The 27,997-nt window shown below is 36.9% G+C and overlaps 6 protein-coding genes across 9 annotated transcripts; 3 read left to right on the forward strand and 3 right to left on the reverse strand.

Annotated features, from left to right (window-relative positions):
* Window positions 1-701: 701 nt before the first annotated feature.
* On the forward strand, window positions 702-2,093 carry LOC124294197. The gene is made up of 3 exons (XM_046738661.1): window positions 702-998; window positions 1,111-1,239; window positions 1,347-2,093. The coding sequence occupies exons 1-3, from the start codon at window positions 777-779 to the stop codon at window positions 1,509-1,511; spliced, it is 516 nt and encodes a 171-aa protein (XP_046594617.1). The 5' UTR covers window positions 702-776; the 3' UTR covers window positions 1,512-2,093.
* LOC107220308 (ATP synthase subunit beta, mitochondrial) lies at window positions 1,515-5,167 on the reverse strand. The gene is made up of 7 exons (XM_015658855.2): window positions 5,008-5,167; window positions 3,763-3,978; window positions 3,374-3,637; window positions 2,935-3,278; window positions 2,624-2,849; window positions 2,292-2,521; window positions 1,515-2,179 (listed from the first exon to the last, which is right to left on the reverse strand). The coding sequence occupies exons 1-7, from the start codon at window positions 5,114-5,116 to the stop codon at window positions 2,006-2,008; spliced, it is 1,563 nt and encodes a 520-aa protein (XP_015514341.1). The 5' UTR covers window positions 5,117-5,167; the 3' UTR covers window positions 1,515-2,005.
* Window positions 5,168-5,306: 139 nt separating this feature from the next.
* On the forward strand, window positions 5,307-18,209 carry LOC107220312 (prostatic acid phosphatase). Its single transcript, XM_015658860.2, has 10 exons — window positions 5,307-5,830; window positions 5,925-6,222; window positions 6,314-6,651; window positions 11,434-11,492; window positions 11,938-12,038; window positions 15,213-15,311; window positions 15,765-16,004; window positions 16,145-16,330; window positions 16,937-17,263; window positions 17,363-18,209. Exons 1-10 carry the CDS (start codon window positions 5,694-5,696, stop codon window positions 17,540-17,542), a joined length of 1,965 nt encoding a protein of 654 aa, XP_015514346.2. The 5' UTR covers window positions 5,307-5,693; the 3' UTR covers window positions 17,543-18,209.
* On the reverse strand, window positions 6,722-11,693 carry LOC107220290. Of its 4 annotated transcripts, XM_046738660.1 has the most exons (6): window positions 9,824-10,416; window positions 9,422-9,625; window positions 8,481-9,056; window positions 8,298-8,415; window positions 8,057-8,223; window positions 6,722-7,946 (listed from the first exon to the last, which is right to left on the reverse strand). In XM_046738660.1, the coding sequence occupies exons 4-6, from the start codon at window positions 8,403-8,405 to the stop codon at window positions 7,721-7,723; spliced, it is 501 nt and encodes a 166-aa protein (XP_046594616.1). In that variant the 5' UTR covers window positions 8,406-8,415; window positions 8,481-9,056; window positions 9,422-9,625; window positions 9,824-10,416; the 3' UTR covers window positions 6,722-7,720. The 4 variants fall into 4 exon arrangements, with proteins under 4 accessions (XP_046594616.1, XP_046594615.1, XP_046594614.1 ...); XM_046738659.1 differs by having other exon boundaries at window positions 8,298-9,056; XM_046738658.1 differs by lacking the exons at window positions 8,481-9,056; window positions 9,422-9,625; window positions 9,824-10,416 and adding an exon at window positions 11,526-11,693.
* Window positions 18,210-18,794: 585 nt separating the features above from the next.
* On the reverse strand, window positions 18,795-20,119 carry LOC107220289 (mediator of RNA polymerase II transcription subunit 10). The gene is made up of 3 exons (XM_015658824.2): window positions 19,599-20,119; window positions 19,216-19,299; window positions 18,795-19,093 (listed from the first exon to the last, which is right to left on the reverse strand). Exons 1-3 carry the CDS (start codon window positions 19,718-19,720, stop codon window positions 18,904-18,906), a joined length of 396 nt encoding a protein of 131 aa, XP_015514310.1. The 5' UTR covers window positions 19,721-20,119; the 3' UTR covers window positions 18,795-18,903.
* Window positions 20,120-21,507: 1,388 nt separating this feature from the next.
* On the forward strand, window positions 21,508-27,229 carry LOC107220303 (histone deacetylase HDAC1). Its single transcript, XM_015658845.2, has 9 exons — window positions 21,508-21,677; window positions 22,208-22,320; window positions 22,425-22,542; window positions 23,138-23,511; window positions 23,622-23,769; window positions 23,858-24,143; window positions 24,233-24,461; window positions 24,572-24,662; window positions 24,775-27,229. Exons 1-9 carry the CDS (start codon window positions 21,629-21,631, stop codon window positions 24,843-24,845), a joined length of 1,479 nt encoding a protein of 492 aa, XP_015514331.1. The 5' UTR covers window positions 21,508-21,628; the 3' UTR covers window positions 24,846-27,229.
* Window positions 27,230-27,997: the final 768 nt, after the last annotated feature.

Consider the following 27,997-nt stretch of genomic DNA (forward strand, 5'->3'; position numbering starts at 1 on the left):
CCTGTCGAAAGTCGTCATTTTTTGCTACTATCATTTTTAAATTGGATTATTACTTAAGTAATAACTAATAAAATTTGCATCTTTCTGTAAACTCAATGTTTTTAAAAACTCAACTCTCTAATTCTACTTCAATAACTGGTAAAATAATTTTAAATTGTTACAATATGTTCAGAATACATACTTGTGTGTAGAAAAGAAGTTCTCTCAAACTTGACGTTCCTCCCATATTTTTTTCCACCAAAGTTTCCGAAACCCGGTTATCGTTACCCCGCCATTTGTTATTAAATATAAGTCCACAAATGCAAATTTTATGTGTTTTATCGACTATGGAGGTGTCAAGTATGTATTCTGAACATACTGTAAAAATTTAAAATCATTTCACCAGTTATTGAACTAGAATTAGCAAGTTTGGTTATAAAAAACATTGAATTTGCAGGGCACGATGAGAAATGCAAATTTGATTAATTATTACTTGAGTAATAATCCAATTTAAAAATTATCGCATTAAAAAATGTCGACCTTTGATAGATTTAGATAATGGTATTTTTATTTTTTTTTTTTTGATGACACCTTTTTTATCCCGCTTTCTGCCTGTGGACAATACTTTTAATGATTGGCGTGCTCAATTGTTCATCGTCATGACATCTAAAAGCACTGTTTTTTTTTTTTTTTTTTAATCGAAATTTTCCATACTTTTCCCAAATCATTTACCTAAAAAGTCTCTAAATCAGCAACAATTTCGGTTCATCGTCACTCAAAATTATCCGTTTAAAATAATGCCGCTACTAAGGCGTTTGAACACGTTTTCGGTCATACTAATTACCTTGTTAATTTCTTTAAATGTTTGTAAATCCTCGCTAATTATCGGCTGTGATCCTGAGTTGTCAATTTCAACCACTGCCGATCAATCTTACGAAGAGTATCAAAAAGAATTTGCGGATGAAATTGACGATGTAAATGACTACATGCAAATAGTGGCAGATCAGCTAACTAAAGATGTAAACGTTATTTATTACTATGTACTTAGTTTTTGACACATGAAATTTGCACACTCATTTTTACCATCATTTATTCAACTTTTACCTTTATTCTTCTTATCACTTATTGCAGGGTATAGTTGTCGTTCGAGCTGTAAGGACCACAATTAATGTTCCGGAAACTGTCGATGATTTGTTAACATGGGATAACTTAGATCAAGGAGCAAGTGACTGCGTATTTGACCAGACAAAATTCAAAAACGTAAGATTTTCAATACATTAATTGTCCATTTTTCTTAAGAGTTATTTGCGGATTTTGATATTTATCTCAATGAGTATTTTTTTTTTTTCATTCCATATTTTACTCAGGGTACTGCAAGCCGTCAAACTACTGTGTCTCAGAATGCTGATGTCGAATTTGAAACAGATCCAACGATGAGTGGACTAACGCCCTCTGGTTTTCCAGAAGAAAAATCTCCCTGGAAAACTGAAAATTTGCCACAAAACGATCCAAATGAAGAAGTTACACTCTAATCATCCAAGTGATTCCGTTTTTTTTATTATTTATTAAATTTTCTCTTTTCAACTAATATACATGTTTGCGTCGATTACAGTAACACGACATCGCACCGTGTATCTTCTCTATCGATTAATAACAGTTTTCAGTAGTAATAATATGCAATAATAACGGTAATAATAGATTTATAACCGGGAAAATAAAAGATGCTCTTTCAACCTCAAGATTAATTAGAAGTAAAAATTCACGATACGTGACAAAGTATTATTTTTGTTTCATCATACAAAGCTTTTCGTTTTTACTTTTAAATCTATTTTATTTAAAACGGTTTTTCCCTGACTACAAATCAATCGATTACAGCAATCAGCGAAGCTCACAATTTGAGCCCGTATGATACATTGTTTCTTTTGCTTTTTTTTTAGTCGGGCGATGACAATGGAACGTTGAATGATTCCCTGCTGGGCGTTTTATTAAAGTTTAAAGGTTCAACTTTTAACTATTGGTTTATGGTTTATGATTTGGCGAGTGTTTCTGCCTTTGCTACAACCTCTTCAATTGGTCCAACCATATAGAAGGCAACCTCTGGGAGGTGGTCGTAATCTCCGGCCAAAATCTTCTGGAAACCTTTGATCGTCTCGGCCAAAGGTACGAGCTTTCCAGCGTGTCCAGTGAACACTTCGGCGACCTTTGAAGGATAAAAAATTAAAAATTAAAATATACAAGCGTTATGATGAATTGCGTTACGCGAATAGTATTTAAAAGCACGTATAACGTTACACGATTTTGTAAAACCTCACCTGGAAGGGCTGAGAGAGGAATCTCTGAATTTTACGGGCCCTCGCGACAGTGAGTTTGTCCTCTTCCGACAACTCGTCCATACCCAAAATTGCAATAATATCCTGAAGGGACTTATAGTCCTGGAGGATCTTCTGTACGTTACGAGCGATGTTGTAGTGCTCGCTTCCAATGATGTTGGGGTCCATGATACGGGAAGTGGAGTCGAGGGGATCGACGGCGGGATAGATACCTATATTTGGCACGATATTCGATTAAAGGAATCGCAACATTAGCGCAAATTCATAATTTGAAACTCCATCGGGGGAAAAAAAAATTTAAAAAACATGGTTACCCAGCTCGGCAATGGCACGGGAAAGCACAGTAGTGGCGTCCAAGTGAGCGAAGGTCGTCGCTGGGGCGGGATCGGTCAAATCGTCAGCTGGCACGTAAATGGCCTGGACAGAAGTGATGGATCCCTTCTTGGTGGTGGTGATACGCTCCTGCATAGTACCCATGTCTGTTGCCAATGTTGGCTGGTAACCTACGGCTGATGGAATTCGACCAAGAAGAGCGGACACCTGGAAGATGAGAGAAAAATTTGATGAAATTTGTTTGACCATCGACAAGATTTCATTCTCAATCTTTGTTCTTTTTTCATGTTACCTCAGAACCGGCCTGGGTGAACCTGAAAATGTTGTCAATGAAGAGAAGCACATCCTGACCTTCCTGGTCACGGAAATATTCGGCAACAGTTAAACCGGTGAGGGCGACTCGGGCACGAGCGCCGGGGGGCTCATTCATTTGTCCGTATACTAGCGCTACTTTGGAGGTTTTGTCCTTGAGGGAGATTACACCGGACTCAATCATCTCGTGGTAAAGATCGTTACCCTCTCGGGTACGCTCGCCGACACCAGCAAACACGGAGTAACCACCATGGGCCTTGGCGACATTGTTGATGAGCTCCATGATCAGTACAGTCTTGCCTACTCCGGCACCTCCGAAGAGACCTGAAATATTCGTGAATGAAGAATCTGCGCTTGCAAACTCGCTCGAAAGATCTGACGTTCTGATTTCGGACTATTCGAATTGGTGGTTAAATTACCAATTTTTCCTCCCTTGGCGTATGGGGCCAGAAGATCGACGACCTTGATACCGGTGACAAGAATTTCTTGCTCTACGGACATTTCTACGAACTCCGGAGCTTCAGCGTGAATTGCTGCTCTCAGCTCAGTCGGAATCGGACCACGCTCGTCGATCGGCTCACCGATTACGTTGATAATACGTCCCAGGGTTTCCGCACCTACTGGAATACGAATTGGGTACCCAGAGTCCTGGACTGCCTGTCCACGGACAAGTCCTTCGGTACCTGTGTTAAAAAAAAAATGACCCAGTTGCTTTAGACATTTTGCTTATGGGCAGATTTTACTATTTTGGAAGTCATTTTTGCATAGCCTGTTACAATTGAAGGTGCTTTTAATAAGACTTATTTACCATCCATGGCGATTGTGCGAACGGTATTCTCTCCCAAGTGCTGGGCAACCTCAAGGACTAGCCTGGGGGAGCGATTTTGTACTTCGAGAGCATTGAGGATTGGCGGCAGGTTGTCCTCAAACTGTACGTCAACGACGGCACCAATGATGGCAACAACCTTGCCGGTTGAGCCGGTGGCTGCCTTGGGGGATGCCGCAGCTTTTGCATATTGCCGGTCTGCAAAAATGGAATGAAAAAATGACCTGAATTTCAAGAAAACAAACGTGTTTTATATGAATTAACCGAAATCCTAGCATTATGTGATAGGTAAACGAACTGATGCCAGATTATGACATAAGTAGATATGTACGTGTAGGTCTAAGATACATTGATTGATATGACTAGGCGTAGAGAAAATATTTGACTGACCGTGACCCCAAATTTTTGTGGTCTTGATTCGATATTTTGTTTTATTTAATTCTAAATATACTCGCTTCGCACTTTGTGTATCTATTAAGAAGAAAAATCCAAGTAGTTGAAGCATTTAATTATTACATAATAGATTAAAGGAATATAGGAAATAAATGGGAGAAAATTTGCGCTAAATGAAACAGGAGAATTTTGTCAATGTCGACGGAAATTTACGCGAAGTTTATAAAATCCAAGACTTCGGATGGTATGAATTCTGGTACTTTGTAACAATTGAGTTTTTGGTACCGTAAATGTGAATTCTGCGGAATCCTCCGCCGCCTTGCGAATTGGCTCCCAGTTCAACATGGCGTCGCAATATATACAAATTGAAATTTAAATGGCAGAAGGAATTCGGTTCACGGTTTATTTAATCGTTTCAGGGGGAGTACATTCTTGATCGTAATAATTTTCAGTAAGCCCACGTAATGAAAAGTCTATACGACTTCGGTGTGACCTCAATGGCTGCCGTCTTAGTTCGGCCCAATGAAGCAGCCAGCCAGCCGAGCCGAGCGACAGACAGAATTGGTATTATATAATCGATATTTGAATAACTTGGCAAAGATTTATAGAGCGATTGTTATTGATTAGGGCGAGACGATTGGACGGGGAAAGACAGCGGAAGGTTGTACAAAACAGTTGAGACAATATCAGCTGGTCTTGTGATTCGAAAAGTATTTAAAAACCGACCCAATCCGTCGACTTGCAGGGGTAAAGTCAGAGAGACCGAAGTGGCGGGACTGCTACAAGCGTTAGGGTTTTTTGTCAGGGTTTTATTACTACTTGATTGAAACTTACTGTTTATTGAAACCGCCCCAGCGACTTTAACAGCTTCGTTTTGCAGAAGGGCGGGTTTTACAGCCCTCAGAGCCCCGGAGGCTGCCTTCGATACGGCACTCAACATCATGGCCGGTCAAGTGAGAAGGGAATACGACCGGAATGGGTTGTTTCCGTGTTCCGCAGCACCGTCGTCTATATCCAATTCTATGCGCAGATCCTAATTTATTTTTGTGCGCATACTGTTACGTCCGTCACTCCACTACGCTTGCGCGTTTCGATTTTCTAACCTTTTTTTTCCCCGTTTATCAGCTACGCGTATAGATCGCTCGCACCGTCGATGATCTTGAACCGTTTTGGCGCCCTCGCAAAGATTACCGGTATAACTAGTGGATGCGAAGTTTTGAACCAGAGACTCTGTTTGAACAGTCACCTACCGTGACCGTCGGTATTCAACTTGTAATCAAACATCTGTGAAACTACACAGTCTGTGGAGGTTTAAGATGTCACTTGTTTTTCATTTGAAATAGAGCGACCTTCGGAATCAAGATTTATGATTTTAACGCTAATTCTTGTCATATACGTTTGAGTTCGTATCGCAATAATGAGAACATTGTGCTAGTTATTAAAATCGCACAACGTATAAGTGGATTCGTTTACATTTCTAAAAACGTATCCGGTTGCAACTGACAGTTGCTGCTTTCACAATGTACAGTTTACATATAGCGAGTGGTGTTAAGGACGATTGTAGAAAATTGATAAACCAATTTGAAGAATGCGATACCGTGAGATTTCAAGACTTTAGCACTGTTTGGCAATCCATGAAATTCTCTGCGATATTCACGTGAGTTTATTCCGGTAGTATTTTCTTACTCTTTTATTCAGAACTATTATCACCGTTCAGTCATCTCCAAACTGACTCACTGCCGTACTTTCAGGGGTCGTCAATCTTATGCGGAGATGCTAGAGTTCTGTGAAGAGGTCCTGCAGATCGCTAAAGTCTTCATGTTGCCACCATATCGATTCAAGACTCAAATCGGTGGGTTGTATCTACTCTACGGATTGTACTACAAGCTACCTTGCAGGAAAATCAAAATAAGAGTGACTCTGTCAGAGTGGAAGGAAATCCTCGAGCTTCACAACAACATAAGAGAAGGCAATCACACCGACGCCAATTATATATTGTCCAAAATGATTTACAACGACGTATTTTATCACTGCGCATTTCACCGCGAGGTGCGAGTAATATTCCAAACCTAAATAATCTCCCAGACACGCTTATCATTTTTTTCATTGCTATGATTTACTTTCCTTTTTTTGTCCACAGTACGGTTTAGAGAAGTTTCTTCGTGTCAAAGAAGTGCAGACTAATAATCAGTACTCACTTTTACCGACGCTCAGGGACATGTCAGAACCTGATCAGATATTGTCCAAGATAGAGACTTTTAGCAAAATTTATCACCAGGCCAAATCTGAGATTTCCAAAGGTAGCGAGCCCACAAGAGCCTTGAACATGTACGACGCCAAAACTGCTGAGAAGTTAATTAAGAAAATTAAAGATGTAGAATATACTAGGCAACACCCCATCAGTGACACGATTGATGAGGAAAAGATGGTCTGCAGCAGGAAGTCGCTGAAAAATACATTGGAGAAAGGATCTCAGGTGTAAGTTTATCATAATCTATATTTAGCATTATTTAAAATAACTTCACTACCAGTTGCTAGTAATTGTTCATTTCTGTTTTGTTAAAATCACATTTTAACTATGCTTATCATCAATAATCTGTCACTGCCTGCTGATTTTTTTTTTTCTAGAAGGTACTGTTAGTCAGATTGGATTCTCCCACTTGTTTGATCTGTGTTCAGTAAAATAGAATGCCAGTCTGCTTTTCTTTTTGTCATAAACTGGGTAAGATATTTGCCAATGTTATATTGTAGGAAAAGTTTCCCAGACAAATCTCGAGCGAAAATTGGACATGGGTTTGACACTGATTCATCAGATGAGGAAGAGTTAGAAATTAATCGACTGGATAATTACAATCCTAATTTACCAGAGAGATTTGAAGAATCTTCGGATTCTGAATAAATAAAATTTGTCCTGCAAATACCTCAGCTGTTGAAGTAGCCCGACATTTTATAATTAAAGTCAGTATCTAACATTACATACCAATAATTTTGATGCGTTTAATTTTATATATTTTTATTAAAAAGTGCACATCGGTGTAGAGAATATCATTTATGTAAATATGAATCGTGCATTAAACAAGCGGCTCCTTGAAAGAATAAGCCTTAAAATTGTAATGTTCTTGAAATGGAAGAGAAAAAACCAGATTATCTGCATGTACGCACGGATAATAAGGGGATATCAATTAAATTACTAAACTTATTATTCTGAAAAGAATTCAATTAAATTTCTAACTTTTAAAAAATCGCTGCTAAGACTCGTTTCATCTTCTTCGTTCATAAACTTCTTCTAGGTGTTCATCATTGCTTTAATTATATTTCAAGCGTGATCTTCTTTTTGCCGATCGTGTTAACTTTAATACTTGACGTATCGTAACAATTCCCCAGCCGAAATTTCGCGGCACAATGAATACAATGTTTAATGCAAATGCTGAGCTCCCTCTTCCTCACGAAACAAACCATGTAGAAAAATATCTTACCAATAGAAAGTAATCTCGAAATAAATTTCTAATCGCCTGAGCAGCATGCAACCAAATTTATGACAATTAGTTTAGTAAACTTTTAATTGATTGTTGTCGTCGAAGCCGGCGCTGTGCCCAGCGTTTCGGACTATAAAACTTGTTCCATCGTAATGCATGCGTCTTTCTCCCCTGCGGACGAATAGGTGCGAAGTTTGTCCCAAAGAGGCTGTGCAGTGTAAAAAGGGAGTTGTAAGAGACGCCGTGCCGTTGCTTGGTGACGTACGGAGTTGATACTTGTTGCTATTTCTTGCAATTCTGCAGACAAAAAAGAACAAGTGTGTTCATAATTTATAATAATTGATTCATTTAACTTGACTCCGACCCAGACATTATGAAAGGTTAATTTATTATTGATGAGCTTGTACCTGACGAGTCCGTCGGGAGTTTGAGAAACTCTGACATTGTTTATTATCCAATTTTCAACTCCTTCGTCGGTTAGCCAGTACTGAGCGGCGCTAAGGGCGGTTGTAGCTTCCTGAACGCAGGCTGGGCCGTGTCGAGATTCTGAGTAAAAGACGCTCAGAGAAAAGTCCTGTGAGCATCGATAATAATGATAGTTATATTTAAACAAAGACTTGGGCATTGGAAAATTAGGAATTCCCCTACCTGACTCATGTCGGAAAATGTGTCGGTAGTTGTTCTCGTTCCAGCAGTATCAACCAGGTAAAACAAAGCGCATTGTTCTGAGGTGAAGCTGACGCCCTTGTACCACATTTTGGCATATCTAGTGTAAAAATTGTGCACGCGCGATTTCACAACTGGCTTTAATCTATAGTGTATTAAACTAACTTGTTGTTTCCATGGGTGTCGTGAGCCAGAATCTCAACCCGTGATCCATACTGATAAATCCTTCCATTGGGGTGAAGAAGTGCTGCCGCGGCACCGGATCCGCTCAGTGATAGAACAATATTATTCTAAGTAGGAAGGACAGAGGATTTAAGGAATGACGAATTGGTCTAGGAGGAAGGAAAGCATAATCTGAACAAATTAGACTTGGTTTCACGATTCGAAATTGCCTGGTAATTTTTTCTCTTCATTTTCAATTGCGATACCTGCCTTGAAATTAATCACTCTAACTGCCCTGTCAATCGTCATGTCGACTCTGATCCTGTTGTGAAGTCTCAACGAAATTATTCCATGAGGTGTTGCAATAGCTCCACCGGCTCCGGTGTCTGTCTCATGCTCTCGCCAATTTTCAGTGTAGACGCAGGCTTCCTCTGTCGCGTAATAAGGCGTTGCTATTGGCTTTGGATTCCTCGGCTGACGCCAAATAGCTGCTGACGACGAAAACGTCCCGCTTCCAGTCACGCCTCCCCATTGATCCGACGGTGGTGTTTCAAAGTATTTTGAAAACTCGGTGTACCTCTGAATATCGGTCAGTCAAGGGGTAATTCTTTTTGGCATAAATTACCACCGTACAGTAACAATAAGCAAAACTTGCTAGTAGAACTTGAGATTGGATTTGACATCACGAGCAGCAAGATCGAGGCTAATATCAACCTTTGATCCTCATTAACCACGTTTATCTAAGTTTTAGTTAGTCCCATGATTTTTAAACATGGCATAAAGCAGTGATACCAAATGATCAAAGAATTATAAAGCTGTAACATCACGTACTTGGCATAGACTTTGATACGAAGCGTTATTGCTTGCGGTAATTTATTCAAAAAGCTCGTTTTTATCGACAGATATTCAAAGCTTTTCCATCAGAAAATTTAGTCGCATATCACCTGAAAGTTAGACTCGTCAGTTTGGGCGTGATAGCTGTGAGCCGTGTAAAGCGACCTCGGTCTCATCGGAGGATTCGTGGTTCCTTGGTGAGACTGCAGCTGCAGGGGTGCGGAACTCGGTGCCGTTGTCGAAACCGGCACATTTTGGATTCCTTCTTTTTGAATTTCCTTACGAAAATCCACCATCGCGTTCGCCATTACCGACTATCGTTTCATGCAAATTATTCAAGATCCGGCTTATTGAATATTACGCAATAAATGATACTGATTATGGTGCGAATGATGTTGATATCAAAGGATATAATTATCCAATAATTATACAATATCGCATTTCGTGAGGACGAGATTACATCTTGTTTTTTTATTACCGATAATAATAATAAACGATGCTAACACACATACCTTCGAGCCGTCGGCCGTTTTTTGTGGCTTCAATTTCTTACGACGTGATTTTCGGGATTTTACGGTCGATCTTTGACTTTTGTCGATCAGGCGATCCACGTTTGCAAAACGATATGGCGATTCTGGTTCAATTTTTCTTGATACTTATAAACAGTTTCGGTAATAGCGTGAGCTTCTTTGATCATAGGCACTTACCTCTTTTTTCGAATAAATTATTTAATTGTATAATTTAACGTATGATATAAGATTATAGACACATATTCATAACGATCAAGATGTGCCCATTGCTGTATTCTCGTGATATTTTGCAACGTAATTGAGATCAGTTATTTATTGTCGTTAGTAACGTAGAAGTAGAAAAAAAGAGATCACCGCCCGAACACGCGTATCTACGTACTTATTGCGTAGACAAGTACAGGAATCGCGCTTGAAAATTGGCAAAAAGACAGCAAAAGAAACGAGGAAAAATTCAGAATTAATCAAACATCGCGAATCACCTTGGAAACGACTGTGGATCTCAGACCATTGTTCTTACTTCCATTTTTTTTTCTTACCTCTTTCTCAGCAAACAAAAAAAAAAAAAGAACGAATTTTTTATAGTCATAGTATTACATAAGCCGTGTTAAGGTTTTTTCCCCCCAAGTTTTTTTTTCTAAATTTAGATTTATTTTTCTTTTTTAAACTTCATGAAAATACAGATTGTATTTTAATTTTAAAGCGGAAAATCAGAAACACCCAACGCGAGAATGCCCAGTTTCATGCTCGTATAAATGGCCTACTGAATCCATCAATATCTCCTTATAGTTACATATTCACCATCAGTATTACAAGAAAGAACGTCTAATCATTATGGCGAATGTGAATTACAAACACCGATTGGATAACAAATTCTAGAACGACCTACCGATGAAAGGTTGCGAACGCGAGCAGAAAGAATCATGGAAAATCAAAAATAGTCTAGGAAAGAAGTAAAAAATACGGCCTTGAAAAATCACACTTCTTTCTTCTTGCTCCAGCACGTGAAATATTCAAGGACGCAGAGATATTGCGTAATTGCGACTCGAGCCGCACTGTTGCGATCTCCTAATCATCCATCTGTTGTACATATGTATACATACGTATTTTATTTTTTTATTATAATTATCGCAAACTAATAATATCTCGCAACTTATGGCAGTTTACTAGACTGTTAATAACTCTACATGTATCACATGGTTGGTGGTAATTTATCCGCCCTTTGATGGAAGTTTATAAGGGGGGGATTTGCAGGAGGGGGAAAATCGCGAGTTACAGTTTACCGCTTGTCTCTATCGGTTTGCGGATCCAGTTGCTCAGCGGCATGCTTGAGCCACGGCAGCGGCTTAATTTATCATGAAAACGAGACTCGAATATAATCATTTTTAACAATCGGTATCATATGTACATAAATATTCCACCCGTTTCTCAAACTCGTCACTAATCGTTTTATACGTTGCGATAAAAAATAAATAAATTAAAAAAAAATACATAGTAAACGTACCAAATAACATTATTAATTGAAATAATTTAACGGGGAAACAGAATAATCCTAAAAAGAAACGCAACAAAAAAAAAATGGCAAATTGTTACAGCTTCAGGACGAGACCCCTCCCGATTATTTTAGCACTGGTTTTCGTTACCTTAGCGATCGGTAAGTAGACGTGGTATACAAAATTACACTTACATTGAATACATGCCCAGATTAAACACCGTTCACCGTTAATTACAATCGAAAATTATTCAACTTTTTATTTAATTATTGTCATATGGTACGACGATTTTAAAATCAACTGCAAACGTCCAATAATTATTATACTTTATACTTCATAAGTACTGCTAAATACAAACCGCATTATGATATATCGTTATTATTATTTCGACTGAAATCTCCCGAGTCATGGTCGCGATAACGATAACAATAATGCATAATTATAATTAAATGACGATATCGATTACGAACGTTAACACTAATCTAATTCCAATTATATTATAGTTTTGTAATAATTATATTCCCTGTACATTATTATTCTACTTTTATTGAAATAATATTAATCAATAATTTTTGACTATTGAAAAAAAATTTGTCGCCATTTCAGCCGGTCAATCTAGCGATTCATCTTTGCGGCGAACCCGAAATAGCGAGGAAGATATCGATAACGATGGAGGCAGAAGTGAGACTCTTCGCCTGGCCACTGTCGTGAGTTGTGCGGATATACGTGTATATTAAGTTTATTACTCTTGCGAGCTCGATATAGCAAGTATATTAGGGTGGTCGTTAATAAAAATGTTTATGCTCCAACTTGAAAAATTTTAAGTCAACTTTGAGAAAAATGATTATCAAAGTTTCAATGCTCTGTCTCACTATTCAGGGGTGCCAGCAGATTTAAAAACAAAATTTTTTTTTTCATATTCATTATTTTTAATTTTTCCTTGTAAAATAAATTTTTTTTTTTCAGACCTTGATCTTTATGAATTTTATACACGGTTAAAAAAAAAATCAAACGGTAAATAAATAAATCTGGGATTAACAATACTTTTTACTCGAACATTTAAAATTTTCTATAATTAAGTAATCAACATGGCGTCCAAAAAAAACATAGCCTAGAAATGAGTCTGTAAAAAATTTTAAGGAAGCCTGGAATCAAAAAGGTGTACTTTATTCGATTGATTTTTTTCCACAGACGTGCCTGTGCAATCAATGGGACGCAGTATTAGTAATAGTAATAATTATTAACTATATTTACTTCGTCCCATTGACTAACTATCGAAAAATCCTTTAATTAATGTACGTATTAATGTAAGAGAGCTTCTAAAACTAAAAAAATCAATTGAAAAACGTACACCGTCTGTGCATACATGATTTATTTATTTTTACTATTTTGATTTGTTAATTGTTTATTCCAGGCTTCCTTAAAAATTTTTATAGACTCATTTCTAGGCTACGTTTTTTTGAACGCCATGCTGATTATTCCATCATAAAAAAATGCAAATGTTTGAGTAAAAAATATTTTTAATCCCAGATATATTTGACTACAGTTTGATCTTATCGCATCGTTAAAAATTCAGAAAGGTCAAGGTTTGAAAAAAAAAATTGACTTTTATTTTATACGGAAAATATAAAAAATTTTCAAGGTCAACTTAAGATTTTCCACGTCGGAACATGAACAATTTTTTTTTAATGGTCCATCTAAAGTATATATATCTATACTGTAGAGTGTCCCAAAAAAACCGACTATTTTTTTTTTTTCAAAGAACATTGAAAAATCGTCAGAGTATCTCTAGAAAATGACCCTGTGAAAATATAAGCTCTTAATATTAATATTTAGAGGTGGCGATTTGTAATTTTCTATTTCCCATTTAAATAACATGGGAAATTTTTTTTTTGAACTTTGGAATTTTGTGATGGGATAACGAGCTACTTCATAAGTATGACAAAATCAGGTCTTATAGGAAATTTGATGCTCTACAAAAAAGGTCTGATTGACATTTTGCGTAAATCCAGCCGTTTCAAAAATATCGAGCCTCAAACTTCGGACTGTTTAAAATTATGCTTTTTTTTTCGTAAATACAACAAAAATTAATTTATATGTATTATAATCCCAGAATTATCAACTGAACAATAAATATATGCATATATTTGACGGAATGCAGCCGAAATTATTCTACAGTCAACATAGATTAACCATTTTTTTGTTTCACCCGGTCATTTTCATTCATAATTTTTTCACACAATCGATATATTTACTGTATATGCAAAGTTTTCAATGCACTTGTATTTACGTGTTCGAATACCTTTCTTTCGCAACCGCGCGGTTTTTTTTTAAATTTAATTACTACTCTTAACGCTGGCCGATGTCTACTACATCAAATAAAAATAGTCCCCTTGAAACCCGTGAGCTCATCCTCTCGCTGTATTAATAGTGGTAATAAAATTGAAAATACTGTGATAATAACCATGATGATAGCGAATGTCACACGGAAAACATTCGAATTTGAATCCAATGCAAATCGTAGTTTTTTGCTATCAAACCGATTTTGTACTTCTTCTACAGCTTGTTGTGTCATTAAATTTTTTTTCTCTGATTACATATTTGCAATGTCTAGACAGACTAGTTTATATAAGGGCAGATCCATTAATTCTCGACGAAAGTGCGCGCACTAGGGTCGGCGATTTTGATGCTGATTTTTTCCTCGAAAGTACACCTAAAAAGGAGACGATACCGAAAATTTGAGCCCGATACGTGTAAATCCAGCCGCTGGAGAATTTTTTGAATTTTTAAAAAAGTCGATTTTTCACTAATTTTCAAATATTTGTATCTCAGCTTCTATATAACTTAACGACTCCTGCCCAGCGGCATTCTTCTCAGTAAGACTTTTACTTTTATGAAAACAATAGATATTAGGTCTAAACTTATATCGGGCTTAGCTAATAGCTTCCAACTAAAGAACTGTTTTTGTTAAATTTTACCTATTTCTAAAACACTATTATATGTACCGTATTTGAAGTTGAGAGTCGACCAGCAGCTAATATCTTTTTTCGAGGTATATTTTAATGGAATCTACCCAGCTTTTGCTTAATTGCTCCGATTTTGTAAAGTTATAGCTATTTAAAACCAATCAAATTTTAAAAAATCGCTGTAAATAATTAGCTAGAACTTTTTTTTCCGAACTTCGATTTGTTTCAAACTTTCAGGAAATTTGCTTTATTCTGTCCCCAAGAAGTCCTGAAAATTTGAACTAGGGAATCGAGCTTGTATTTGAGTTATAAATTTTTTAATATACTTCCGAGGAAAAAATCAGCATCAAAATCGCCGACCCTAGTGCGCGCACTTTCGTCGAGAATTAATGGATCTGCCCATAAGTATACTGGCATAAATTTTATATACTAGTACTATATAAAGTTTTGAATAGTTCTGATTATAATTCTCACAATAATTTACCATCACAGCCAACTTCAGAGAGATGAAGAAAAGAAGAGTAACAAGTAAATACACAGAAAATCGAGATAAAAGACGAAGATAAATCTGAAGGACAATGACAGATATAATTTCATGGTTTCGTTTCCATTTTAGTAGCATCGCATTTAGAATCATGTTCATATATCTCAATTATATGTGTATATCTGTAACGATAATAATTGGGCTTACCTTCATTATTTATTACATGTTACAATGGTTTCAGTATGGTGGTACACCAGCGCAATATGAAATTGACGCTTAGAGATATATCTATTTGAACATTAATTATACTTTTGACAATTAACACGAATTCAGGAATTGAATGAAGTAATTTTTCACAGTATACTATAAATTATTCAAGCACTATTTAATTCTGAGTGTGGAATTGTATCTAATGACTTCGTTTCATGCAGGTCTTTCGACATGCTGAGCGTACACCTGCAGACACTTACCCAAATGATCCTCACATAAATGATGCGTTAGCACCTTACGGTTGGGGACAATTGACAAATGTGAGTACATATTCTATTCAGTTATCATTATTTGAATTGTGAATGTATTATTTCGTTCGACAAAAGCAACAGTTGTGCAGAATTGAGGTCAAGTTTGTTTATTGCGTGACAATTTGATATCTTTTGATTATCTGCTGTATAAACTGGAATTATGTAAAGACAGGTCATCATCATGAACTCATTTACAATTACTTTTTTTTTTCCAAGTTCTGATCTAACGACACTGTGATTTATGTTCATAAATCCATTATAAGCCATGTTCCATTCCCTGGATGATACAAATACAGAAAAACAAAAAAAAACTGTTTCAGTTCAATTTATTCAGTGCTATTTATTTATTGTTAATAATCATAATTTGTCTATCGCCGGCTTTCTCATTTATCTATCTCTCATTCGATTTGTAATGTGTAATACACATTTCCTCATTAATGCTAATTCCGATATTAATTGCAGCCGGGAAAGCTGCAAGCTTATAACGAGGGGTTGTGGCTTCGCAAAAGATATCATAAATTCCTTGGCGGCATATTTAGCCCTGATTTATTCTATCTCCAAACAACTGCTGTTGACCGCGCCAAAATGTCTGGTCTACTGACAGCCGCCGGCTTGTGGAAACCTGAAGGACCTCAAATATGGAAATCAAATCTCTTATGGCAACCTGTCCCTCTTCATTATCAGCCGCTAGACGAAGATACGGTGAAAAATGTTTTACTGCCAATAAATAAATTATCATAAATATAGTTTACAATTATTTTATATTTGTTCTGTTGATTTTTCGTCCATTTAGTTTCTTCTTTTAGGTTTCATTTCTTATAAACTTTTCGTTACTTTTCCAGCTTCTGTTAGTTAGAACTAGCTGTCCTGCGTATTATCACGAACTGGAGACTGTGAAAAATGCCACTGAATTCCAAACTGTACTTAATGCCAACAAAGATCTGTTCGAACAGCTGACCAACTTGACAGGCTTGACGATAGCCAATCCTGACGATGTTATGTCCCTTTATGGCACCTTGAGAGCAGAGGTTTCTATTATTTTATCAACTATTTTTGGTTCTTTTCATTGCTTCTGACATTCCACTTATCATTCAATTAATTGCATTGTGAGAATAACGATAAATATCGCAAAAGCATACTCTATGGCAATAACGCAACTTTCTGACATTTTTTAACGTCCATATATTCTTGCACACAAATTGGATCGAAAAAAACCAGTAAGCAATTTGCATTGTGTATAATTTTGCTGCGCAAGCATTGATGCTGCTGGTTATCAGCCTCTCGCCTTGAGACGCCAAATCTCAACAAATGAAAGAATGAAGCAGTAGCAACAGTCATAAGAGCGGTGCAATATCATCCTTTACATCCATCGCCCATCATATTGTAAGTAGTTTTTCTGTTGAACTGAAGAGAGTGATAGAAGAAAGATAGGGTTGGATACGCAAGACTGGGTCTAATGATTTTATCATATGAATCATTGAATAGCAAAAACGCATTCTGAATCATCATGTGGTGTCATTCAATCCTTAATTTCTCGTGCCACTAACATGATTATGGCATCATATTTGATCCATCAACGAATGTAAATTGAATTGAAATCTGGATATCAATAACTTCCTTCTTACTGTTTTCAGGCAGATCTTGGTTTAGAACTACCTGAATGGACAAAAGAGTACTTCCCAGATCGTCTCATTCCATTAACACTGTACAGCTACCTGCCACTGGTTCAAAATGATTTGCTGCGCAGATTAAAGGGTGGCCCTTTCGTTAAGAAGATAGTAAATGATATGAAATCAAAAGTGAACGGCACCGAAAAGCGAAAGTTTTTCATGTACACCGGACATGATAGTACCATTACAAATTTGTTGGGCACCTTGAAAGTCTGGGAGCCACAGATGCCGGAGTACAGTATAATGACGTTGATTGAACTACATGAGGATCAAGGAGATTGGAACGTTCAGGTATGTTGTATTTTTCGTTTTATTTTCAATTGATGGAGTGAAAAACAAATTCAGAATACCATGTCGTCAGAGATACGAAATTTTACTCAATCTGGACAGATTTTTCTAAGGAACACCACACGACAAATGCCGTATCCACTTGCGATTCCCGGATGCACGACCGCATGTCCATTAGATCAATTCGTTCAATTGTTGACGCCTGTTATGCCGATTGATTGGGATGTTGAGTGCCGATTCGATGACCCAGACTACGTTGCACCTACTCCTCTCCCACCATAAAAAAAAAAATCGCTCGATGGAAGCTGCACAATTCCACATTGGACACAATGTTGTAACCTTGTGTTTGCTTTCAAATTCGACATGTGGGTCAATGGGAAGAATAGTTAGATGTCAAGTTACCGTGTACAGTACAATCACATGCTCTTGCTTCTGTACGTACATAGAGATTGGAGGTCGAATCTATACAAGACAAAATATCATTTATTTTTCTGTGATGTTTACAGATCTGTCATCATTTGTATGATGAAAGAATTACATAGAACGTTCAAATTTTTTCATAAAGCATTTGATGAATTTTATAGATTACAACTTAATTAACTTCAAGTAAGAAGAATAGTGGTTCCAGGGACGAGAAAAATGATCATGTAATCTATTGTTGATTCTGACTATTGATACTCAATGCATTTATTTCGCTCCCATATGAGTTTGTTTTTGTCAATTTAATTTTGCTTCTTACTTTCGTGTATTACATCATTTGAATTTGAGAAATTCGTAACAGTAATAAAACGATCACAATTATTATAATGAAAATATGTTTTTTTGAAGTGCCTACTTGTACACATTTATTATCGTATAACTCGAGAATACCTTATGATTTGTGGCAATCGTTAACACACAGCGTATAAATGCTGCATTCCAGGTGACAAAATTCAAAAAGAATAAGGCGCATTCGTAAAAAAGTGATAATATGCTATATTCATCGATAATCAGCAAAATCTTTTTCTCTCAAAATATAAACGGGGCATCACAGACGCTAATTGACGCAAGTATATTGTAAAATCATTATAAATTTAATGTAAGAATTGAATATGGTCGAGCTCAAAGTTTGTTAGTTCAAAGACTTTTCATCTCAGAATTGCGGTGCAGAAGCGGTTTCTGACTAATTGGATCTCAAGAAACTCAGTAAAGCTATTAAAAACATCGTCAGACCAACAGCTGAGAAATTACGAAGGAAAATGTTCGTTTTTCAGCTGCAACTTCTGATCCGCTGTTTGCAGCAACTTTAGACTACGTGGAATCATTTCATCTCGCAAAACTAGCTTGATGTAACGTCTCAATGAATTATATTCAGCGTTTTTCGCAGTAGGTCAAAAATAGCCTAAAGAATGACAATTACCTTTCTTTTTTTCAAGCCTAAAAGTTTGAAGGAAATGCAAAGAAATTTTTTATTTTTTTGGTTTCAACTCTTGGTCTCTTCTTAGTCATCAAAGTGCTGAAATATTTGGTTTTACAGTAAAAATATAACAACTGGTTATTTTCTAAAAGTAAAGAAAATTTATGAGAAAAATACACAAGTAAGGAATCAAATTTTAGGAGATAAAAACTCTAAGCTATGCATAACATAGTATAATAACATTTCATTACTCATCACCACGAATCGCTCTGTATTTTGCTAGCTCATTAGGAAAAACACAAGTCAACTCGAGCAGCATGTTGGCCTTGAATTTTCTGTACGCATCAATCTTTCCCTTAACCTGTTCATTCTTTGTAAGCGCCTTCTCGATGCAGTCTTTGGTGTAGAGTTGTGGGTTTCGTCCCTGATCTATGTAACTATCGAATAAGAAACAAATGTTTGTAAATTAGTATTTAGAATACATACAATTTTTAACGAATTCTGTCATAAAGTCCCCCTCATAAATTTGAATTCCCTTAGCTTTTGGATCGGTACTTACTCAAAGACTTCCAGCGGAACGTGAACATCTTGGACCTGCGATTTCAACTTGTCCACTTCTTGAAGTCCATTCACAAGACCTTGTCTGCAACAGAATGGAACCAGGAGATTGTTAGTTGTATACAAAATGCCGACAACATGGTTAAGAACTTCGCAAAGAAAATATTCGTAATTGCTCGAAATAGTTTAGAAAATTATTAGCTTTGAATAGACGACAAATTCAACAGTGGATAAGTTCGAACTCAGACAGTTGAGAGAGACAAACAAGTGTCTTTAGAAATTGAGAGTTGTCAAATACTTGTCAACGACATTCGGTACGTTATCGTAAGTCGGCCCCGTTTAAGGCGTTTGAACAGAATACGGAAAGCAACATTTTATACTCACATCTTTTGATTGAGCACGTTTTGCCCTTGAGGTTGGAAATCGCTCACTATTATACGAATCTGGCGCACATTTTCGATAAAAAGTTCGAGCTGGGTTTCCAGGTTTTCCAACGGCGACGCCATTTTGCTAGTCTATCTGTAGCGTCGTCTGCTAGTGGACCGATCATAGACTGAACATTAGGTTGGAGCGCGTGTCCCCTGAACCTCGATTCCGCCGTTTTTCGTACTATCCTTGTTTTACACCCGCAGTTGATACTGCTATCTCTTTCTAGCGATCTCGGGGTGGGGATATGCAGGATGGCACAACCAGCAACTACCCCTCACTTGCTTTTCTCCTTCACTCTAGCGCTTGGTTCTCGTAAATAGCCTATCGGGTCCCTCGTATTTGTGATAGGTACGCGAAAATTCAGTGCTCGTAAAATCAGTCACCTTAACCGAATTTTGGTGTTCTGTCTCATTAACATCCATCACACAGCTGTCTTTGTGTGAATATTTTTAGAGAGAAAATACAAAAGCGTTCACATGTCCCGCTTGCCCATGGTCGAAGGATTACCTATAACATCCACCCATAGACTTATAGGTATACTAGCTGACCCGGCCACGCGTTGCTGTGGCTAAAGTTTTTGTTATATTACATTATAGTAAACAATCTAAGAGGAACAATAAGAAAACATCAGTCACGGAGTCCACTATGCTTTTTCACACAGATGGTATTTGTAAAAAAATATGGTGATCTCCTTATTTGACTTTCTACTACTATAACCCTTTAGTACAATGAAATTATTTACGAACAAAGACGAAAATGTTGATGTTGGTATACAAATTCACTGGATTGAGATTTGAAGGGGAAGTACGTTGAACACAATTAATTAAAATGTTCTTACACTTGATATTAAGCAAACAGGATTAATTTCACTGTATTATCTTCATTATAATATGAATGCAATTTACACTTCAGTCTAAGTAACACGTGGCCGGCTATGCTAACACCAAAAATTTAAAAAGTGGAAATAATTGAATTGTACGGTATTTCGTTCACTACAAAATAAATTTAATTAATTTTATAGCGTCAACAACACGTGGTAATTATGCTGTTAAAATGTAGCTTATGTGACACGTTCGTAGATTTACCATAGCAGCGCCATCTATTGATTACTTACTCAACCCAGTCGAAAGGTATCGACATCTGTTAGAATCATTTGGAGTTAACAGATAATTGTGACTGTCAAATAATAACAGACAAATAATTAGCAATAAATTAAAATTGAGACTATAATTTGAGATTTAAACTATCCTATCTCTCAAGTTGGATCGAACTGCACATGGTGTGCGTATTTTATTATAATCGGTTAAGTGGTTTAGGAGTCCATTAAGGACAAACATTGTGACACGAGATTTATATATATTAAGATAAAATAGATTGAGCACGCCGGGCATTTCCCTTGCTCCCTGAATGTCTATCGTTGTGGTGCTGTCTCTTTTTCTCTTATGAGGTTTTCCGCCTTACTCCTTTCTTAATACCGCCCATCGTGCGGGAACCAATCGCTAGATGGGAAGAAAAAAGCAGGTGAGGGGCAGTTGCAGGCTGTGCCATCCTACATATCCCTACCCCAAGACCGCTAGACAGAGATAGCAGTATCAACTACGGGTGTAAGACAAGGATAGCACCAAGAATGGCGGAATCGAGGTTCAGGGTACACTTGCTCCGACTCACCTCCGACCTAATGCTCAGTCTATGTTATATAGTCTATGCAGCGACCATGTGTTTATCGGGTTTGTCATGGGTTTGTCGGAGCTTGATGCAGCGTCTTAACGGTCTCGACAAACTGTTGAGCGAGGGTGGCGCTGCGGGTGGTTTGACCAATAACTAGACTTGGCATAGGTAGGGACGCCTGCGCTGCCTTGCATTGCTGTCTGTACGTACGTGACGCTAGTGACGCCGTGTCCTGTTGAGTGAGCCGCGCTGGGCCAGTAGTGCCTGTGTATGCTGTCGCGATTCAGTTCGGTATAATTGGTAAATAAACATCGAAAATGTCCACAGCACCGCACAGTAAGAAGCGGGTCTGCTACTACTACGACAGTGAGTATTTCAGTACTTCTTTTAGTTTGATCAAGGCGACGCGATCACCGTTTCGTCAGAGAATCCGTGTTGTCAAACTGTTCTTTGGAGTCCCCGCTTTAATGTACCCAAGATCCTCGCAGCATTTCGCTATTCTGTATTTGATTGTGCTAATCGAGTCTTGGATCGCAACGATATTCAGCTATTTCGGTGAATCTTCACTCCCCGAAGCATCGGGGTGCATCAATACCAGTTTAACGGTACTTTGAGGCTAGAGATACGGTTTTTCGAATGTTAACGCGAGAAACCCACTGGCCGCACGCCGTTGACCGTAGTTTATGCAGGAAGTCAGATATCGGCCATTCCTACGGTTCAACGGTACTCGTATTCGCGGGTCTCTCGGCTGCTTCATCCCCTTTTATCAGAGTCGTTCTGTGTATCAACTGAAAACTATTTCTTTGAAGTCCTAATACTCAAGTCTATTTGCTAGCGATATTTTTACCCATTTTTAAATCATTGATGCATTTATTTTTTCCCCCCATCCCAAATAGGTGATATTGGAAACTATTACTATGGCCAAGGACATCCCATGAAACCGCATCGCATAAGGATGACCCATAATTTGTTACTTAATTATGGACTGTACAGAAAGATGGAAATTTATGTAAGATATTTTTTTAAGATTCTTTCACTTTTATCCAAACTTCAACTACCACGAACAATTGTCTTTATCCTTTAATTCTTTGTTTTCATATACTCTATGCTCAGCGACCACACAAAGCTACCGCCGATGAAATGACCAAGTTTCACAGCGACGAGTATATCAGGTTCCTCAGATCAATCAGGCCCGACAATATGTCTGAATACAACAAACAAATGCAACGCTGTAAGGACGCTTGATATATTCAACTGAATCATTGCATTTTAGAAATATTTATTTTGCATTTAAAGAAAACTAACCTGTTCATTATCTCCAATCTGCAGTATTAATGAGTTGAAACTTTTACCTGAAAGAAGTGCTAATTAAAATTATTTAAGCAACATAAAATAGTATTTCATATTTTTAATTTCTCATTGTAATAATGCTTCGGTTTGCTTTCATCATGTCATTTTATCCCAAATATTGACCCAAATGGATTCAATATAGTTTATGTATAGATGATGTTCATTGAAAATTGTAGCTTTTATATTTCACCCGTTTAGGACCATTGATAGCTTATGCAAAATCTTTTTCTGATTGCGGGTCTTAACATTCAATTATATTCTAATTTTCATTTTAGCCAAGCATAAAATGACAGGAAAATATAATTTGAAGGGATGAAAAACAAAAGTAGTAATGTCTAATTATTTAGATTATCCAAATTCTTTAATTCTTTTATTCTCAAAACAAATATTATTTTAATGGTCGTTTGTTTGTTGATCAATATTTCCTTGTCTTTAGAACTGTAAGGTGACTATAATCTGAATTTCTTCTTATCCAGTCAATGTGGGGGAAGATTGTCCGGTGTTTGACGGCTTGTACGAGTTTTGCCAGCTATCAGCAGGAGGCTCAGTAGCGGCTGCAGTCAAGTTGAACAAACAGGCATCAGAAATTTGCATAAATTGGGGAGGCGGGCTGCATCATGCCAAGAAAAGCGAGGCCTCTGGGTTTTGCTATGTCAACGACATAGTCCTTGGTATTTTAGAATTGCTCAAGTATCATCAGAGAGTATTATATATTGACATAGACGTTCACCACGGCGACGGCGTTGAAGAAGCCTTTTACACAACTGATAGGGTAATGACAGTATCGTTTCACAAATATGGAGAATATTTCCCTGGCACTGGTGACCTTCGAGATATTGGTGCAGGAAAGGTAATTAGATATTTTGATCGTTTAAAATTTACAGGCTGAATTCGTGATCCCCAAAAATAAGTTGAACGGAAATTTTTCACCCATAAATGACCTTTTTTTTTTACTCGTAGGGTAAGTACTACGCAGTCAATATTCCTCTGAGGGATGGAATGGACGATGAAAGTTACGAATCGATATTTGTACCAATAATATCGAAAGTTATGGAGACGTTTCAACCGTCTGCAGTTGTTCTGCAATGTGGTGCTGATTCGTTAACAGGTAATTGAAATGTTTGTAGTTTGGTAAATCTGGTCAAGAAACAACGCTATCTTACTCAATATTTAATGTCACAACGATTCGATTTCAGGTGACAGACTTGGCTGCTTCAATCTAACGGTCCGAGGACATGGCAAATGCGTCGAGTTTGTTAAAAAGTACAATTTACCGTTCCTCATGGTAGGTGGCGGTGGGTACACCATCCGTAACGTTTCTAGGTGTTGGACATATGAAACATCAGTAGCTTTGGGATCAGAAATAGCCAATGAACTGCCCTACAATGATTACTTTGAATATTTCGGTCCCGACTTCAAACTGCACATAAGTCCCTCTAATATGGCGAACCAGAATACACCTGAATATCTGGAGAAAATCAAGTAATTAAAATTATTTTATCATCGTTCAACTGCTACAATTGCTTGTCAAAGTCAGACGCTCAATACTCACAAACTAATTTTTATTACAGAACGAGATTATTCGAAAATTTGAGGATGCTACCTCACGCACCAGGGGTTCAAGTTCAGGCCATTCCTGAAGACGGCGCCATTGTCGAGGACTCTGAAGCCGACGAGAAAGTAAACCCAGACGAAAGACTGCCGCAGAGAGATTTAGACAAACGAATACAGCACGAAAATGAGTATAGCGATAGCGAAGACGAGGGAGATGGTGGGAGAAGGGATAACAGATCATTCAAGGTAAAAATTGACTTAAATGTACCAAAATAGAATCATTTATGTTGTGGGAAATGGGTGAATCCACACCATGTCATCAGAGTGTTTAATGAATTCAACCAATTTTACTTCAGGGCTCCAGAAAAAGGCCGCGACTCGAGAAAGGGCAAGAAAGCGGTGATTCAGATTTGAAAAAAGAAGATGATATCAAATCAGAGATAAAAGGTAAGCAGCTGCTGTTACGTTGCGAAGATTTGTATATTTTATGGTCAATTTTATTGCCTGCACGTGAACTCTGCATCGTAGAGCTGATCATTTCTTATTCAATGTCTTCCAGAGAACGAGAAAGATGACAAAGCCAACGTAACGAGCGAAGAGGTAAAGAAAGACGGAAGTGTGAATCCCTGATAAGAAAATCCGCTCGGTTAAGTGAACGATTGAATATCTATCCAATTCAAGTCTCGATAGGTTAGGAATCACAATTGAAAAGAGGAAAAGAAGAAGTACAGAAGCAAGCAAAAAGAAATGTGAATCTAAAACTGAAGGACTGCGAGATAAAATGTGAGACGTAACATGACAACGTAACATTTTATTTCGTGTTTTTTTTTTTCTCTTTCACATAAAAAGTGTACAGATTATTTAACAACAGTGTTTGCACGTAATTTTAATAATGATATTACTGCCATTTATGGTAAACGCATTCAAGCTCTGTATGTCTGAATGTATACCACCACGTAATATTGTGTTTTAAAGTCGGACGCTACAAGGTCGATTAAATGGAACGATAAAAAAAAATTAATTATGTCCTAAACAAGTCAAGACCATTTATAGATTTAGATACACATATTTGTAACAGTCTGTCCATACGTCAGCTTCTTAAATATGCAAAAAATTAATTACGAAAAAATACATATTCGAGTCTTTGAAATTTCTATAAGCTGTGATAGATTACAGCAGTGCTGACCTTGATCGTACGTATCACTGGCTTAAAAAGAGAAAAAATAGTAACAACATTTGAACAAACGTTATTTTGTAGGTACACATTTAATATAATGGAAAATATCGTTCCCGTGTCACTTCGTATAAAGCAGGATAAGTTCAGCAAAAAAAAACCCGACGACTAAAAAATTTGTGAAGAAGATTCGGGCTAGTTTCATGTCAACTTCGGTTTTTGGTGTAATGAAATTTTACGAATTTATCATACCTGTTAGGATATACGATTATCAATTACTGTCGATTTGGTTATGATACTAGCATTTCTATAAACAGTAGTTGGTTGAGACACAACAGAATTTCTTGTGCGATCACTTATCAAGAAATGAAATATCAAATCTGAATAAATTTAAATGAAACTGATTTCTCTGGAATTGAATTTACTGGGAAATCATGCTGATCGGAAAAATTAAATTACACTCATGACGTTTTGTTTCTCGTCAACTTGAGAAATGTACCAAAAGTCTATAATAGGGACGTTGATAAATCTACTAAAATTTCTGCACGGTTTTCACGAATTGGTTTCGACTTTTTATAGTTTTTCAGTCGTTTTACTGCTTAAAAATTAGGTGATGATAATTATTTGAATTGATGTATCAAATTTCCATTTGTAAACTAGTTTTCTGTATGATTGGATTTTGTCGTTTGTCTTCATACTGATTAAAATCATTTGTGAATGAGCCATCTCATTACTTGGCTAAAGCGCGCAATCAATAGTGAATAATACTATAAATAACTATACAAGAATTTCTTCCTCTCACTGTACATAGTATAGTAGATCAACCTGATATGAAGAAGAAAAATATTTTACGCAATAAAGTTTCTCCTATGCGTAAAGGTATATTACTTTTCTGGAACTGAAAGAAGAGAAATGAAGAAAGGATGATAATTTTGTTTTATTCAATTAAAAAATATGAATACGTAGATGACGATAATGTGCTTAGACGATCTCTGCTTGCAAGTAAATTAAATGTTTTCCTAGACTAATTCAATTACGATTATAGACAGCACTACGATGATCGCAATCTCGTTATTCTTGCAATTGTAATTATTACCGTGCGTAAGTAGAAACTCAAAGTCTCGACGGAAACAAGGAATATGGAATTATCATATGTAAAAAGAAGAAAGAGATTCTAGTATCATTTTCTTGTACTATGCACCTTACAGGCTACCAATATATTATTCGTAAAAATCAGTGAAGGAATCGTTTTTATTTCTCACAGGAAATTTGCTGTTTACAACTTACAGCTGATTGAAATTGGCCAATTTGCTAGGATCCGATAGCTCCAAACAGAGTTGGCCATTACTCATGCGCCCGGCAGCCGTCCTGAATCATCAGATGCTAGATTGGTCAGTTTTAACTAGTTGAAATTCGCAAACAACAAACATCCTATCAAGATTTTTATGAAGACCTCATTGGTAGCCTACAAGGCGATAGTTCTGGGCAACCCTGTATATTTCATATTGTCAAGCTGCTACTATCCTAGTTTTGAGAAGATTTTTAGCGAGTGCTTGGTATAGGTAACCAAATTCACCAACGTATACGAAACACCAATGTAAGTCGCGTAAAATATGTTTTGGTACGTTTTGGTGCACTTTGGTACCATACACCAGCTGCGAGCAAAAATCGCCCTCAAAGAGACCGAATAGATATTTTGACGATTTGGGTATCGCCCTTTGACCTCTTGAGAATAAAATACAATTACTACCTTAATGTGAAAAAAAAAAATGAATTGATGTAATATGAAAAAAAATTTCTCGGATACGAATGACTATGTTTATTTGTATTCAAGTGTAAACAACATACAAGAATGTTTTTGAATATTTATAATAAAAAACTTCAGAAAATCGATTTTTTTTTAAATTCAACCCATAGTCTTTGACTTAGCACTTGGACATAACTGAGATGACCAGTAGGGATGAACTCCGTTTGGACACCAGCCGCTTGGATACCAGCATTATTGGACACAAGATTTATTGGACTTAACCCCGATTGGCTCATGATTGAGAGCCAAATCAACTTACCCCTCGCCATACTTATCCGACATGCTAGGTACACAACGGTAAACGAAGTTGTAAAAATATTGTAGATTTACAGCCGTTGTAAACTGCTGTCGGAGTGCATCGTAAGCCGGATAGTGAAAATAAACGACACTCACGAGGACTGTTTTGTTTGCTAGTATCTACCGAATAACAGAATTATAATTTGTGGCTATTTAAAACTTTTTTCCAATTAAAATATACATGCTACCCACCCCGTTTTTCTTGGCTTCGAAATATTTGAAATAGTACGATGTGATGGGTTTAATCCAAGCTGTTCCCGAAACCCGTAAATAGTTCCAGTTTAAAAAATTAGGTAAAACGCGGTCGAAGTTTACCAGAAAGTCATAAACCAGTGTCTTATTTTGATAAAGAGCTGATAGCAACGTCAAAAGAAGTTTGTTAGTAGGTTGAGAAACGATGCAGACTTTGTAATCACTCCTAATTGAATATAAAAGTTTTGTACTTACGCATAAATCCACAAACACCTAGAAGCAAAGGCAAATCTTGAACCCGACCATTGCAAA

Source organism: Neodiprion lecontei, chromosome 4 (genome assembly GCF_021901455.1).
Source record: "Neodiprion lecontei isolate iyNeoLeco1 chromosome 4, iyNeoLeco1.1, whole genome shotgun sequence".
Taxonomy (NCBI): Eukaryota; Metazoa; Arthropoda; class Insecta; order Hymenoptera; family Diprionidae; genus Neodiprion; species Neodiprion lecontei.

Bases quoted from the DNA above. Each gene is read 5' to 3' on its own strand.
- LOC124294197 (XM_046738661.1), top strand. From the start codon at position 777: ATGCCGCTACTAAGGCGTTTGAACACGTTTTCGGTCATACTAATTACC. The intron at 999-1,110 runs GTAAACGTTATT...CACTTATTGCAG, and splicing joins CAGATCAGCTAACTAAAGAT to GGTATAGTTGTCGTTCGAGC. The intron at 1,240-1,346 runs GTAAGATTTTCA...TATTTTACTCAG, and splicing joins ACCAGACAAAATTCAAAAAC to GGTACTGCAAGCCGTCAAAC.
- LOC107220303 (XM_015658845.2), top strand. From the start codon at position 21,629: ATGTCCACAGCACCGCACAGTAAGAAGCGGGTCTGCTACTACTACGAC. The intron at 22,543-23,137 runs GTAAGGACGCTT...CTTCTTATCCAG, and splicing joins CAACAAACAAATGCAACGCT to TCAATGTGGGGGAAGATTGT. The intron at 24,144-24,232 runs GTAATTAAAATT...TTTTTATTACAG, and splicing joins GAATATCTGGAGAAAATCAA to AACGAGATTATTCGAAAATT.
- LOC107220308 (XM_015658855.2), bottom strand. From the start codon at position 5,116: ATGATGTTGAGTGCCGTATCGAAGGCAGCCTCCGGGGCTCTGAGGGCT. The intron at 2,522-2,623 runs GTAACCATGTTT...TGCCAAATATAG, and splicing joins CCGTGCCATTGCCGAGCTGG to GTATCTATCCCGCCGTCGAT. The intron at 2,180-2,291 runs GTGAGGTTTTAC...TATCCTTCAAAG, and splicing joins TCCTCTCTCAGCCCTTCCAG to GTCGCCGAAGTGTTCACTGG.
- LOC107220290 (XM_046738657.1), bottom strand. From the start codon at position 9,619: ATGGCGAACGCGATGGTGGATTTTCGTAAGGAAATTCAAAAAGAAGGA. The intron at 9,057-9,421 runs GTGATATGCGAC...ACCGATATTCAG, and splicing joins CTGACGAGTCTAACTTTCAG to AGGTACACCGAGTTTTCAAA.
- LOC107220289 (XM_015658824.2), bottom strand. From the start codon at position 19,720: ATGGCGTCGCCGTTGGAAAACCTGGAAACCCAGCTCGAACTTTTTATC. The intron at 19,300-19,598 runs GTGAGTATAAAA...ATTCTGTTGCAG, and splicing joins AACGTGCTCAATCAAAAGAT to ACAAGGTCTTGTGAATGGAC. The intron at 19,094-19,215 runs GTAAGTACCGAT...CTTATTCGATAG, and splicing joins GTTCCGCTGGAAGTCTTTGA to TTACATAGATCAGGGACGAA.
- LOC107220312 (XM_015658860.2), top strand. From the start codon at position 5,694: ATGTACAGTTTACATATAGCGAGTGGTGTTAAGGACGATTGTAGAAAA. The intron at 12,039-15,212 runs GTGAGTTGTGCG...CGTTTCATGCAG, and splicing joins CTCTTCGCCTGGCCACTGTC to GTCTTTCGACATGCTGAGCG. The intron at 16,005-16,144 runs GTGAAAAATGTT...TTACTTTTCCAG, and splicing joins AGCCGCTAGACGAAGATACG to CTTCTGTTAGTTAGAACTAG.